Below are 14,941 nucleotides of genomic sequence, written 5' to 3'. Positions count from 1 at the left end.
TTTCTCAAAAGCCCAAACTGAAAATTCTAAAAATAAAGAAGTACCAGAAATTGAGACGATAATGTTGTGTTCAATTAAGATAACATGGAATCTAAAAGTCTTAATATACTAAGTAAAAAACCCTCCTAATGGTTACATTAAAAATCCTTTGTGACAATCAAAACAGCAATTTGAGCACTAAAAAAAATGGTTGATCATTCCTCTGAATTAATAACATTCTCTCTCATGTGGAATAAAAACCCAATCAAAACCAAACCTCAGAACTTCTCTAATGCAGGCATCAGCAACTAACAGTACAGTGTGACCTTATTGCTGTAACCCTCATCCTTCATTAGCTGTTATATCCCAGTGTTAGCAATTGCTTGTGAAATCACTTCATAATTTAGGGCTCAATCTTGCAAACTCAACTGTCAATGTTTCAATTACTCCAATTTAGGGCATGCAAGCTTAGGCTTTTAACAATGAAAGCTCATTGGGGCTGGAATCTGTTGAATCTGTTTTGAGCACTACATTCTTGTAGGGCAATTTGTGAATAGTAACATGAACAATACCAATATTTACTAAAAAAGCCAAATCCAATCCTGGTTTTAGTGGTGTAAGTCTACTAAGGGCAATAGAGCAGTGCCTACTTATACTAGGGCTGAATTTGGCCCAAAAGTTGGAAACCTCTTAAAAATCAATATAAAGACTTGTAATATTCATCCCTATTGTTTATTTGTATGCAAAAATCTAAAGCCAACCATCTAAAAAGAGATAAAGGTGATATTAAAGCTACGTAGCATTCACTATGGAGTTCACTAAGCAAGGCAAACGCAACGACTTAAAAAAAAAAAAAAAGATTTTCAGAAGTTACTTGAATAAGGAATCTCTTTTTCCATAGCCCTGGTTAGTTTAAGATGGGAGCCTACCAAATGCTATATATTATATACATTTTACATTTACAAATATACATTTAATATATTTTTAATTTTAACATACATTTTACAAATAGTAATACAAATATTTGGATGTTGCACTATTCTGGGGGATGTTTACATTATTTTCTGAACCAGTCACTGGATAAATCTCATAACGAGGTGTACAGGAACTATGCTCTAGACATGCTCGGAGGAACTTGGTATGATTTAACTAGGGGGTTATTTAATATTTGTATTGAAACACATCAGACACACAATGAAAAGGACACATATACTTTTAGTGCACAACTTATGCTTCTGCCTTGACATGTTCTTTCCTTCTCAGTGATCTTGCATCATAATTTGTCAGATCATTCCCTCTCTAGTTATTAGTGTATAGACTTCCCCTCTGAACACCACATGGCTGAGAGAGAGGCAGGGAAGCATGCCATGCTTTGATGCTAGCACTGTGGGGAGAGGGAAATGCGTTCCTCCCCTGGATGGGTGGCATGCTGCTCTTGCTCAGCACACAGAAGTGCAAAGCCTGCTCTGCTAGTTTTTTCATCAGTGCGAGAAGAGGAAAGAGCGGGAAGGCCTAAGTAAGATCGCAGAATGCTTAAGCACAATGTGCCTCCAAGCAGCACGCTGCAGTGAAACAACCACATACCTCAGCAGGGAAACCATGTAATTTACTGGAGTTCCTCCTTAGAGTAAGTTAGAGTTGGAGGAGCAGGGCCTGTGGAAGACTGTCTCATCTTCACTGTACCAGGACCCCTGAGCCCCCCAGCCTTTTCATTGCTCTTCCTCCAAACCATTACCAGCATCCATCAGACCCAGTCTTCCAAAATCCTCACTCCCATCATCCGTGGTTCTCCAACTCAGGACCCCACAGCCATCTCTCCCCACATTCTACTCAGCACCAGCAGCCAAAGTCCTAGCCCCCACCACCTGAGGTTCAGTACTGCCTGTTGTTCTCCTTTCCCCTCACCTTCACATAGAGTGGGCATAACCTTATCCTTTATGGTAGCATTCTTAAACCCTAAGCACAGATTCCATATGGGAAGATGGGGCATTGGTGCCTAGCTCAATAAACTCCTTTGAAATTCCCATCTTAAGTGTCCTGACCAACACTACACAGTGAGTCAGTGGCAGAGGAAGAAAAAGATTCTAAGATTCCTGGATCCCAGGCCTCTGCTCTAACCACTAAGCTATACAACTCCCTTCATGATCTCTAAAGAGTATGAGAGATGTCAGCAATGATGGAGAGGTTACAATTCATTGGTCCCTAAAAAGCTTCTGTAATATTAAAGAGGCAATGTCAAGTTAAATTTTAACAACTGACTAGTTTTTAAAAATTCATGTTTCAGTGGAGTTCCCTTCAATTGTCCTGAATTTTTTCTTTTTTATCTTTTAATAAAAATATCACAGGAGTTTATTTTCTCCCTGTGCAATTGGGGTTACACAGGAACAAGGCTCTGCCAGTGCAAGGCTAGTGCTTTTATTGGAAAAACAGCTAAGCTGACTATACATGAAGTGCGGTCAAATGCACAAAGTAAACAAACAGAAAGAGTCTTTTTTTACTACTACTTTCAGTTACAGCCATCTTACGTGTTCACTTAGCTGTAGTACCTACACAATTTTCAGACAGAAATGTGATTTCATGTTGGCAATGTCCCTATAACAGCCCTTTCTAGGAATCTGAGTTAGTGTTAAACATCTCTTACTAACTGTATGTACTTCGCCATTATACCTTACAATAAATGTAGAGGTTTTTGCCTAATTCGGATTAACTCATTCTGTTAGATATGCTATTTTGTGAAGTACTGACTGATACCATCTGGGAAGAAGTGGTATATTACCTGCATTATCTTTCTTCAGTCCAAAACAAGAGAACAGTGGGAACAGAACTATAGTTCCACTCCCAGCTAACAGAAAATGACATAGGACCGTGTGGGCCACTAAAGAAAATTGTCCTGACGTAGCCTACAGATAGCCGGGCACCAAAAGGAGCAGAGATCAAGAAAAAAAAAGCAGTTCACCCTGGACAATAGTTATTTCCATTGCACCTCTGTAAAGGATGCACTTGATAAAATCAAAACTGCAAACATATTTAAAAGCCTCCATTACCTAAGAAGCAGGGCACCAGGAAAAATGCATGATCAAGGAGATTTTTTTACCATGGATTGTTGGGAGAGATAGGAACCAAACTATATACTTTATCCAAAGACCATAGCAGTAAGACAGATTTGGCCAACATTTAAAATGAAACATGAAATCCTGGCGCATTTAAAGTTAATGGCAAAACTCCTATTGACTTTAGTGAATCCAGTGTGTGTCCAAAGTATATGGAATCAGATCCTGAGTTCCGTATTAATTTTTCACTCAGTTGTCAATCAGTCCTTGCACTGAAGAACTCTCACTGAAAATTAGGACTAATTAAAAACTATATAAAAAGCGTTAGGATTTGACCATTCGTTCTCTAACAGATTTACACAGCATTACACTTCTTTATGAGTAACTGTAGGACCCAATTCTCATTCTAAGATATTGGAATCCTAAAATGACAGACATGAACAGCTCCCCCTAGCTGAGAGTTTCAGAAGAAGTTTTAAAAGAAAAAAAATAAGTCAAAGTTACTAAAAGTCCCAACTTATTTTCTATTCCAGTGAAGTTTACAGATAGAGTCAGTTGTGGCTTTAATTATTGTTTTAAGAAAACAATCATTAACCGCACTCAGCATGATACAAGTCTTGTAGACTAATTATCCAGGTTAAATGAAGACATTAAGATTCTTGCATATGTTTCACAAAACAAAGTGAATGGAAGGTGACATGCCCTCCGCAAAAATGGATTTATTTCAATCAATTTCAGTGGCCTTAATTTGCAATTATTTCTGTTAAGTAGCAGGGTCAATCCCCTTATCTCCACCAGGGAGACCAGGGAGGGGGGAATTATTTGATTTTTGTCAACTAGAGTTTATTCTTCCATATTCTAGAGCAGGATGTATTTACATAACCTGAACTATCTTGTCCATAAACCCCACAACACAATTTAAGGCCAAGCCTTCTATTTCGGTCCATTTCATGCCAATTGCAGAGTAAACAAAGTACTGACCCTATCTCCAATACTGTTTGTCTTGGCAATGGTGCTGTAAATCTTAACTTTGTGACGGGATTCCCCCATTAAAGACACCTGGGCTAGGGAAAATAATAGTCTCCCTCTTACACAGACATCTGTCTGCATTTTCATTTTAGTTTCTGTTATTCAACTAAATAATTTCTTCACCTAATGGACAGTTTCTGCAAAGCCTACCAAGACACTGGGCTTAGTATAAGCCTAAAAAAGACTGACACAATGTGCCAAGGAGTGGAGGAAGCACCCTCCATCAAGATCAACAACTATGAATTTGAAGAGGTGAACAAGTTCACATACATGGGGTCCACTATCACAGTCAACCTTTCATTAGAAAGGGAACACAACATCCGTATTGGAAAAGCCGCCACAACAATGTCGAGAGTGCAAGAGAGTATGGCAAAACAACAAACTGACAGAACTCACAAAGATCTGTGTGTATTGTGCATAGGTTATCAGCACACTTCTGTAGGGGAGTGAGACAGGGACCTTATAATCTCACCAGGAAAAGAGGCTCAACAGCTTTCATATGTGTTGCCTTCATCAAATCTTTTGAATTTCCTGAAGGGAAAGAGTCATCAGCACTGAGGTGCTCAAACGGGCCAGCATACCCAGCATCCAAACGTTACTCAAACAGAGAAGCCTTCGCTGGCTTGGGCATGTGTGCCGAATGAATGATGGGAGCATCCCAAAGACCAGCCTCTACGGCGAATTATCAGTCAGGAAGAGAAAGAATGGTAACTTACCAGACAGTAAGCAATTCTTTGAGCTATTGCCGTCGGTGTGGATCCTTCTACATGTGCATACATAACACATGCAGATAAGATCAGATTTGTTTTCTAGAAAATCGGTGTCTGTCGGGGCTGCACGCATGTGCCTTCCCATACTTCCACACAAGGTGATAAAGGGCAGAGTAGCTCCAACAGTTCCCTCACAAGTCAAAGCCCCTGGCAGCTTGGATGGAGGGCAGATCATGGGATTCACACTGGTTGCAACACCTCAAAGAAAACGGTTACTGTAGGATAAGTAACCGCTCATTCTTCTTCGAAAATGTGTCAGTTTGGAAACTGCTATAGGCAAGGGGCAAGTAGTATCCCCTCAGGATGTTGGGAAGAGGAGTTTCAGCTACGTCAGTCTAATAGTCATTCGAGTACTGCTCTCCCACATCTGACATCCAAGCCCAATGCATAATGTTTGACAAAGGTCAGTGGATTACTCCACGTCATCACTTTGGAGATCTTGGAAACTCTCACATTTCTGAAGCAGGAGGAGGATGTTGCTTGAGGTCTGGTTGAGTGCATCTTGATATTCAGCAGTAAAGGAACAGCAGCCAATGGATGACACAGCACAATACCAGGAAGATGGTCTTCAGAGAGAGGTTGTGCAGGGAGCAGTCTCACAGAGAGGCTCCATGAGTCTCAGGAGAACAAATGAGGACCCAGGCAGGAGTAAGTTTCTCTGCCCAGTGAGTATGTATATTAATAGCCCATTGAGAAATTTTGACACCATGGGATGAGAAAAGACTAAGCATGATTGTACAGACTGATGACAGGCTGAGACTGCAAACCTTAACAGAGCTAAACAAGAGGCTGGTCTGTTTTAAGTGTAATAAGTAGCTGAGGTTCTGATGCATCGAAGCCTCGACTGAGTCCACACTATGCTGGGCAGCCCATATCAAGAACCTCTTATTTAGATGAATATATTCTTTCAGCAAAGGTTTCCCTGCTATTTATCATAAGCCAAAGCCATCATCATGGGTAGGGTATAGGAGCAGGAATCTGGAGCAAGGCAGAAAAACAGGTCCCGGAAATAAACAGGGGTCTGGGATAAGGAAAGCAAGAACCAGGTCAGACAACTTCCTGTGCCTCTTCATGGGTGGGGCTCTTTGTGAGCTAGAGCTTCACTAGCCCCCTTCTCCATTGGTTCAGAAGAGCTGCTGAGTGGCAGCCATGGTCTGACCACTACCTGGGGACCCATGGGCCCAGGTTCAAGGCCTGCAATCCTTCACAGAGGGTTTAGACTGCACTATAAGGTTAGCAGTTGGCACGAAGTGCCTTGCCTCACCTTGCCCCGCTGTACCTAGGAGTCAAATTTTCCACAATTTTTTTGTTTTTTTTTTTTAAGGAACATGCTTTATGATAAATAGTGAAGATAAGATAGCCAAATAGGCTGAAAGACCAGTTACGGGTCTCTGAAGAGAGCAGTAGGTTGCACCTGCTGGATTCTACCTCGCTGCCCCAGGTAGTAAGGGGGAACTGAAGTAGGGTCACACCCTTTATGCCCTAACACAAAGAGGCAAAGGGCACATGCATGGCCTCAACAGACATTGCTAGTAAAAACAAAATCCAAGAGTCACATGTGCATCTACAAAGAGATCCACACTGACACATACTCAAAAACCAGACAATACAAAGCCCAGGGGCCACGAGGAGAGACTGCAGAGAAAGGGAAAGTGACCAGACAGGCAAAAGGCAGCAGAGCTATCAAGAAAACAAGAATAGAGAAATATCGCAGGGAGATGTCAAAAGTGGAAAGAACACCTATGCCCCACCACAGACACAAACCCATAACAATAAAGATGAAGCTAGAGGCTCTGCAGAACAAAAGTCCATACTCTGGCACAAAAATGGCTTAGTGTTTGAACTGGAGTTCAAAAACCTCTTATCAGCTCTCAACCTGTATCCTTGAAAACATGGAGAGAGACAAGCTAAAATTTGCACAGGATGCTTAACCATATCGAAACAAGTTATATCAGAAACGAGTCTCATCAAAATATATTTTTACTCTATCAGTTTTAAAATATTTATTCTATTACATATAAAAATCAAATTTAAACATAAAATTTTAAACTGAACTTCTTCTCCTTTCTAGATTTTCTGCATATAACAAGGAATAAAAAATTCTTATTAATATCTTTCTAGTCCTTTGGCATGTAATTACGTTAGGAGGGAAAAAGTAGCAAAAATTGCTCCTATAGCAAGAATCTTCCATTCAAACATACCTGCATTTCACAATCTGCTCGAAGATTAAGTTCTTCACAGCATTCCCTGGATACTCTCAAGAAGATATAATCCTTTGTTTTCTCTTCAATAGCTGCTTCATAAACCTTCTCTTTGGTTCCTTGGGTCTGTACTGACTTCTCTTTAGTGACTGGCAATAAATAAACAGCATTGACTTTGGTCATCACCAGCCGTCCAGCCAAAGTGTCTTCAGAAAGCGTTTCAGTGAGCTTAAAGCGGCCAAAAAGTTGTCCGTTTTGGGCATACTTTGCACCTCCGGAAACACCAGTGAGCATGAAGCTTGCTACAATCTGCAATTGCACTTTTATGTTGAACCTAAATCAGAAAGTATAAAGTTAGTTCAGAAAAAGGATTTGATTTTAGAAATCAGGATTCAATGTTAATGAAATAAAAAATGCCTCCAAGTTCAGAGACACCACACATTCAGGAACCAACCCTATTTCCCTTATACTGAGTAATACCTTCTTTCACAGCAGTTCAATGGGACTGTGTAAGTAACTTTTCATTGTGAATAAGGGGGGCAGAATCTGGACTTGTGAAAGGGAAGCTTAATCACAGTACTGTAGAACATTCAAGAACGTTGTGCCTCCATTCAGAAAGGCAGCTACAAATTCTGTCGATAAGAGAAAAATTCCCCTGCAAGCAGCTGCTCTGTTTGTAATGGCAGGTATGGCAGCTTTTTAAATGTTATTTAAGGGCAACATATACTTTAAGGGTAACAAATACTCAGTTTATTCAGAATGAAAAAGAGATCCTCAGAGTTTCTTCTTTTGACAAGGAAATCTGATCCATGATTCTAAAACCCCACTACAAGCAAAGTGACAATGAGGTAGAGAAATTCTATAAAGGATAACACTGTTGATATATTCTTTGCCATTGTCAAATTTATTCATTACAAAACAAATTTATGCATTACAAAACTCAAATTATATCTATATATTAAATAAATTAGTAAAGATATAAAGAGGTGTAAATATACATTATCTTGGTGAAGGAAAACAACATATAATAAAATGAAGGAATGCTATTTTAAACAAATGAAGTAACTGAATAGTACAAAACCATCTGAGGGAAACAGTGTCTATTTTGCTTCTGAATGGAATGTAACTAACATCAAAGTGTGGTTACAAGCAGTAACATTGCTGAAGGTTTTAAAAAGACACTCTAAATAGCCAGAACCAAATCCTGCAATTTTTACCAAGGGAAAACTCTGCCCGAAGTCAAATGAGAGTTTTACATGAGTAACGTCTGCAGTATTTTTCTCGCAGCAATGAAAAGTTATTTTAAGATCTTGTAAGCTGATGAGATATTCATGAATTGACTACTTCATATTCTTTAAGGACATATACACAGGTCCAGAACAGAATACAGTTTCTATTCATTCTGCACACCCTGTTCTAGGTGCTGATCAGAGAAGGCAGGCTGCCATCTTGAGAGAAGCAAAGGACTTACTATATCCTCATAGTTTAACAGATTCTTTTAAAACTTTATGAAATTAGAAGCAATGACCAATAGAGAATGCATCTATTTTAAATGAAGGATTAATATCTAACATATCGCATGCCTAATCACACAGGACATCCGTGCACAAAGCTCCCACTGGCAGTGAGTTCTTTCTGCTGTAACATTTAGCCATGACTACCCACACTGCATTTACAGTAGAAGTCGCAAATCCACTCTTTGTATTTACACTTCTCAAAAAAGTCATATACATTAAAGATAAAAATGACCTATTAGCCTGTCTTGTCCTTTCCTTTTCTAAAGGACAACGATCCAATACATTTTCTAGTTCTTTCTTCATTCTGCTTTCTAAATGCGCCAAGTAACAGAGCTGCAGCCATTCCCATGGAAGTGTTTTACGCACACTCATATATCTGTCTCAATGTCAGCAAGTTTAACCTAATATTTTGTAATGAATTACTGGGGAATACATCAATGAAAGTAGAAGGGATGCAGAATATAGTGCTTTCCACTAAAATGAGCAGTTATCTTTTTATCATGTGTAATGTACAACTTTCTATTGTTGTGTGTTGTCTCCATATGATGCTTTCCACATTATGCTAACTTGTTCAATTCATTCAGCTTCCTTCCAACCATTCCTAGTAAACTATTAAAAGTGCATATGTAATACTATTTAATCCATTGTAAAAGAAAATCTTTACTACAACCTATCATAGTCCCAAACTAGTACCAAAATCAAACCAGTTTCAGTTCTCGTCTGTGCATGTTAAATGCCTATTAAACCCATGAAAGATTATTTTTCACATCTGATAAATCTTTTTGCTTAAATGAAAGCTGCAAGTCTGTCTCCTTGTGATGGTATTTCATTCTCCATACAACAATTGTATACTAAGATATACAAACATCCCTGCCAAAAAAGCAATGCAATGAACTAAGATGATTTTTTCATCATCAGTATACTTAAGATCACTGTAATAGCTACCAGGGAATTTGCAGTAAAAGTGATCATTTAGTTTACCTCAAAGCATGAACTCAGCAGACCATGACTGAAATTAAAATAAATTCCATCCACTTTCTAAAAGCATTTAGGGAAAAGCATGCAAGACTTTTTCCTTGTCAACTGACAATATATAATTCGGAATTCTCTATTAGTTACAGATGTTAATTCCAGATGACTGCTGCAATATTGTGTTAAGTGTATATAAACCTCAGTAATGTTTAAAATCTCATTATTAGTCAGATATCAGGTGGCAGTATAATGTTTTTATTTAATCACAGCTTTCACTACCTTGAATCAATTTAAAACACAGTCCATGTTATTACACATATATTAGCTGAATAACTATATTACTCCTATTCTGAGACATGCCACTCTTTACAGCATCATCCTAAGTGGCTACATTGGTTCTAGTCTACTGATTAGAACCTTCTTCTCCAGATCATTAAATTATTTCCATTGACTAGGGAGACACTCTCTGGTGAGCTATTCAACTACCAAATCCTCTAGCACTACACTTCCTTCATTCACTCCCCCTTTCCTTCTTAGACTGAACATGAGCACACTCCATGTTCATGCTTAAGATTTAACTAGATGAACCTCACTCCCCAAGCAAAAGATCTGAATCAGACCAATTAAAAATATCATTTTGGACTTCCATTGCACTTTCCTAAGTTTGTTTCTATAAACAGATGAATTAAGCCTCTGAACATACCTGTAAAGTCAGGAAGGATTTTACAGATTGTGAAACTGAGGCACAAGGAGGTTAACTGCCACATTTTTTTTTAAGTGACCTCTAATTTTGGGTGTTCAAAATTAAACACCAAGGGCCTGATTTTCAGAGGTGATGAACTGAAGTTCCTGACTTCAACTGTTGACCTGGACAGTCAGCACTTCTGAAAATTAGGTAATAGGTGTCTAAAGTTAGGCACACAAGAATGGAGCACCGAAAATTAAAGGTCAGGTTTGAAAGAGCAAGCCTTAGCCATCTGCCCAATATAACACTCCAAATCAGGGGTGAAGGCAGCAACACAACCCAGGTTTCTTGCCTCTCAGTCCAATGCTCCCTAACCTAGTGTATTAATTACTAAGCCACTGTAATGGTAGCTATGAACATTTGCTTTACTGTAGGTTCTTTCAAAAAGTACATCATGGTGCTTTTCTAAGAGGAAATAAACTCCTTAGTTTCCCAAACAACTTGCCAAAAAAAATTTTAAAAAAATAAATTTTTATTTTTGAGGTTTCTCTCATATTTGACAGCATTTTTCTGGATTACATAATGGATGCTTTCACACTAACACTTAAAGATCTGATGTTCAGCTAATCAGAAATGCAAGTCCAATTAACACTTTTTAGTGTGCTCTCGCATAAACACTTTACCACAAAAGCCATAATTAATTTTTGAGAGTTCTTATACTGTAAATTCAAGCTTTGTGTAATTTTAGAAATGCTTATTCTTCACTGAGAGATGAACTCTCAGGTGGTGAGAAAAACTAAGCTTGAGTTTAATTTGAAACTTCAGCTGTCTTTGTCATCATGCCACCTCAAAACTTTTGTAGTGTTTGTACTTCTTTCTCTCAGATTTTTCTGGGCAGCATGAAGCTGGAGACAAGCAGAGTAAAAAAAAAACAGGGAAAATCTGTCAGTCAAAACCTCAGCAAATCTGCCCTCTGCCCAATATTCCAACCTTCCTGCAATGTTATAAAATTTCAACATAATTATGCTTCTATTTCTAATTCGCTAGGGAAAAGGTTATTGTCTATATTTACACCACAAAAGTTTAAGACTTACCAGATCATTAGCCCATCCACTGCCAATGCAGACTATAGCCCCCCAAAAAACCAAATATCCCATAGAGAATATGGCTCTGTGTCCCAGTTTTTTAAAAGAACAGGAGAGCTTGTGGCACCTTAGAGACTAACAAATTTATCTGAGCATAGGCTTTCGTTGGCTACAGCCCACTTCATCAGATTCACAGAATGGAACATACAGTAAGAAGATATATATATACATACAGAGAACATGAAAAAGTGGAAGCCCATGAAAGCTTCTGCTCAAATTAATTTGTTAGTCTCTAAGGTGCCACAAGTACTCTTGTTCTTTTTGCGGATACAGACTGCCACGACTGCCACTCTGAAACCAGTTATTTAAAAGGTTCGGTATGGTGTTTAACATTCATGTGTGTTAGTTCCACATAGGGCATGCACAGCAGCATTTTACTACTGCGTGGCACAGTGTAATATGCAGTAATGGCTCATGAACTCAGGGCCCAATGCAACAAAAATACATTGACCTTCCATGAAAGCCAATATGCGAGGCTTCTGCAAACTTGAGTGAAAATCTGGTCTACAATTTGGATAGCAAAAAATGTCCTACATGTGTACAATATAGTGTGAAGGGCAATTATTTATCTCTTAGATTCATTAGTTAATGCTTTTTACGGCACTTAGGTATTATTATTATTATAGCCTACTTTCTTTTTTAATGTGAGAGTGAGAAAGATGATGAAGTTTAAATCCTCAAAAATTACATGAAGGGCCCAAATTTCCACCAGATCCAAACTAGCATCTAAATTAGAGCTTGGCCTGCACACCGGCTTGTTCATACAAAGCCCACATTTGCATATGGAAATCAGAGTGCTGGCTTATATATTCAAACCTTTATTGCCCCCATTTCCTACTCTAAGCATGTTAAGTAAAATTTTTCATCAATATTTCAATAAACACAACTTACACAAAGCTCACCAAGACCTTCCCAACCCCACCAGATTCGCTTTGACAGTCAATTAAAGATTTTTTATGAATGCCATTGCAACCTCTTCTACATGACACCTTTCAGCACTTGTCCTTTGGCCCTCCAAGAAAAATGTCTGGAACAAGCACTGCAATTTGCAGTGTGCCTTAAAGGTCAGTCAGTCGGACACACACACACACACGCAAGCACGCGCACGCGCACACACCCTCAAAATCAAGGCTAGGAACAAGAACCAAAGTGCTGAATCCTTTACCAAGAAGGACTGCAACCAACACCCTCCAGCTTATACTGAAGGCTGTTAGCTCAAGTGCTGGAAATGACCACACCCGCTATAGCAGGGCTTGGCAACCTTTCAGAAGTGGTGTGCCGAGTCTTCAATTATTCACTCTAATTTAAGGTTTCGTGTGACAATAATAAATTTTAATGTCTTTAGATGGTCTCTTTCGATAAGTCTATATTATATAACTAAACTACTGTTGTATGTAAAGTAAATAAGGTTTTTAAAATGTTTAAGAAGCTTCATTTAAAATTAAATTAAAATGCAGAGCCCCCCCAGACCAGTGACCAAGACCCGGGCAGTGTGAGTGCCACTGAAAATCAGCTCGTGTGCCGCCTTTGGCATACGTGCCATAAGTTGCCTATCTCTGTGCTATAGGATCACAAGGAGAGAGGCAGTCTCGCAGGCAGACAGAAACAAACCATTAAGAGTGTCAGATCAAAACCAACATTATGAATTTGACCTGAAAATCAACTGGCAGCCAGTGCAGATTTTGGAGTATGGATTATGTGCTCCAAGAGGGAAACTCTGCTTAATAATAATCAGCGGGCTCAATTCTACATCAGCTGCAGCTTCCAAAAGGCTTCTGCACATAGGCCCATGCAGAGCACACTGCATAATCCACCTTTGCTGAAAAAATGCCATGTGCACACAAACAGGTGCATTCTGAGCTCAAAATTGGAGGTGTCACTACTGAAAAATTAGCCCAAAGGGCAACATTTGATTTAAAGCAAGCACCACCAGGAAGCTGGTGATTCTACTGTATCAATTCACCAAGTTGTATCTAAGTATTGCAGGGTCTTGATACAGCACATGTGGTGTTACTCGCTGCATATGAAGCCAGAAAGTGGCCTCAAGTTTTAACCTTTGCTCTGCATTTTCTTGTGCATGTTCAAGCCTACAGCATCATTTTCCAATCATGTACACCACCACCTTCTAAACAGGATCAATTAGGGGCTGATGAAAGTGAGGAACCAGCAGTACTGGTTAACTCAACAATGCACTGCAACCATGGACTGCAAATTATTCCAGTCCTGGACCTCTCTTGAGACACCCTGTTGACAATCAGCTGTTTTATGATCTGTACAAATATCTACTAGAGGCTAGTAAGATCCACAACAATCACCACTTGAAACCTAAGGCACAGGGGATCACAGGTATGTAGAAGTTCGACCCAGTGTATTAAAATGAGTTGACTATAACATAATTTAATCAAAAGAAGAAGATTTCTATCAATTCTACCAAACAGAAGACACTTAAAAAACAGGTTAATCCACTTAAAAAACAGGTTAATCCACTTAACAGAAAGTCATGCAACAGCAATAATTTATTGCAGTACCAAATTATCCAAAAGTGAAGCATCATGTATTGGAATGTACTCATTATTCCATTGTTTGTACATGTAAGCTGCTCTTTTGTCTTCCATGAGATGATGCCACGTAATTTTCAACATGAATATTAACATAGTAAAAATATTATTTATTTGTTGTTTGTACCACTGTTTTCTCTAAGTCTGATCTTGGTTTAAAAAACCTTGAAAGTTAAACAGCCATAAGAATACATGTGATGGAGGTTAGCAAGGGGGAATCTGTTAGTTTGCTGAAAACAACATCATGTAGAAGCAAATTTTTTTGTATGTTAAATTCCAGCTCCCCAAGAGAGGAGAGCTATGACTAGGTATATTCAGCGAACTGGCTCAAGTTTACTATCGCTTTTACCAGATATGAAAGCAAAATGAATAGATACTGTTTTCTTGTTTCAAAAAAGTCTCCTTCAATAATAGTACATATTATTAACATTCTTAAATGACCACTGCATAATTCGATTAAACTCCTGATTACGTCCGGAAGCACAGTGCTCTTCAGAAGGCATTCTTGTATTGGTAAATTCAAGATTTTACTTGCTACCACATCAGGTTAAGGGAGAAATGATGCCAATAAGAGTTCTTGACCGGGAGATATGTCACCTTAAAATATTTTCATACCATACAAGTGAAGGTGAGCTCATTAATCACGAATGCCAAAATAGAAAAATGGTCTAATATAGGACGAGTATGAGCCTGGAACGTGTACATTATTTTTCCACTTGCATCCTTCTCATATGTCTAATGATGCTGGACAGCACATAAATAACAACAAAGAATATTTCTGACACAAAAAAATATAGTCTACATTCTGTGCCAATCTTACACTTGTAAAGCTATTACTCAGTCTGCCTGTTTAGCAAATAGTAGGTAAAGCATCAGTTCTCCAAAGCAGTTACTCTAGATGTGCATGTGTGCAAGAGAAATCAGGATCTGGCCCACCATGACATGAGAAGGATTCAAAAGTTTTCTTAAACCTGCAATCATCTACAGAGAAGAATGGTAATATTTTTCTCTTCTGAAACCCCTTTTATTTGAAGA

At 38.7% G+C, this 14,941-nt stretch overlaps 1 protein-coding gene across 4 annotated transcripts in view; it reads right to left on the bottom strand.

The window, feature by feature from the left end:
- HELZ (helicase with zinc finger) overlaps positions 1 to 14,941 on the bottom strand; it is a 135,739-nt gene that overhangs the window by 80,801 nt on the left and 39,997 nt on the right. For all 4 annotated transcript variants that reach the window (XM_030533979.1, XM_030533981.1, XM_030533982.1 and 1 more), the window contains one exon: positions 7,030 to 7,363. In XM_030533979.1, coding sequence (XP_030389839.1) covers positions 7,030 to 7,363 — 334 coding nt within the window. The remainder of the gene's footprint in view (positions 1 to 7,029; positions 7,364 to 14,941) is intronic.

Source organism: Gopherus evgoodei, chromosome 15 (genome assembly GCF_007399415.2).
Source record: "Gopherus evgoodei ecotype Sinaloan lineage chromosome 15, rGopEvg1_v1.p, whole genome shotgun sequence".
In the NCBI taxonomy this organism is placed as follows: Eukaryota; Metazoa; Chordata; order Testudines; family Testudinidae; genus Gopherus; species Gopherus evgoodei.
This window is presented reverse-complemented; position numbering and strand designations above follow the sequence as displayed.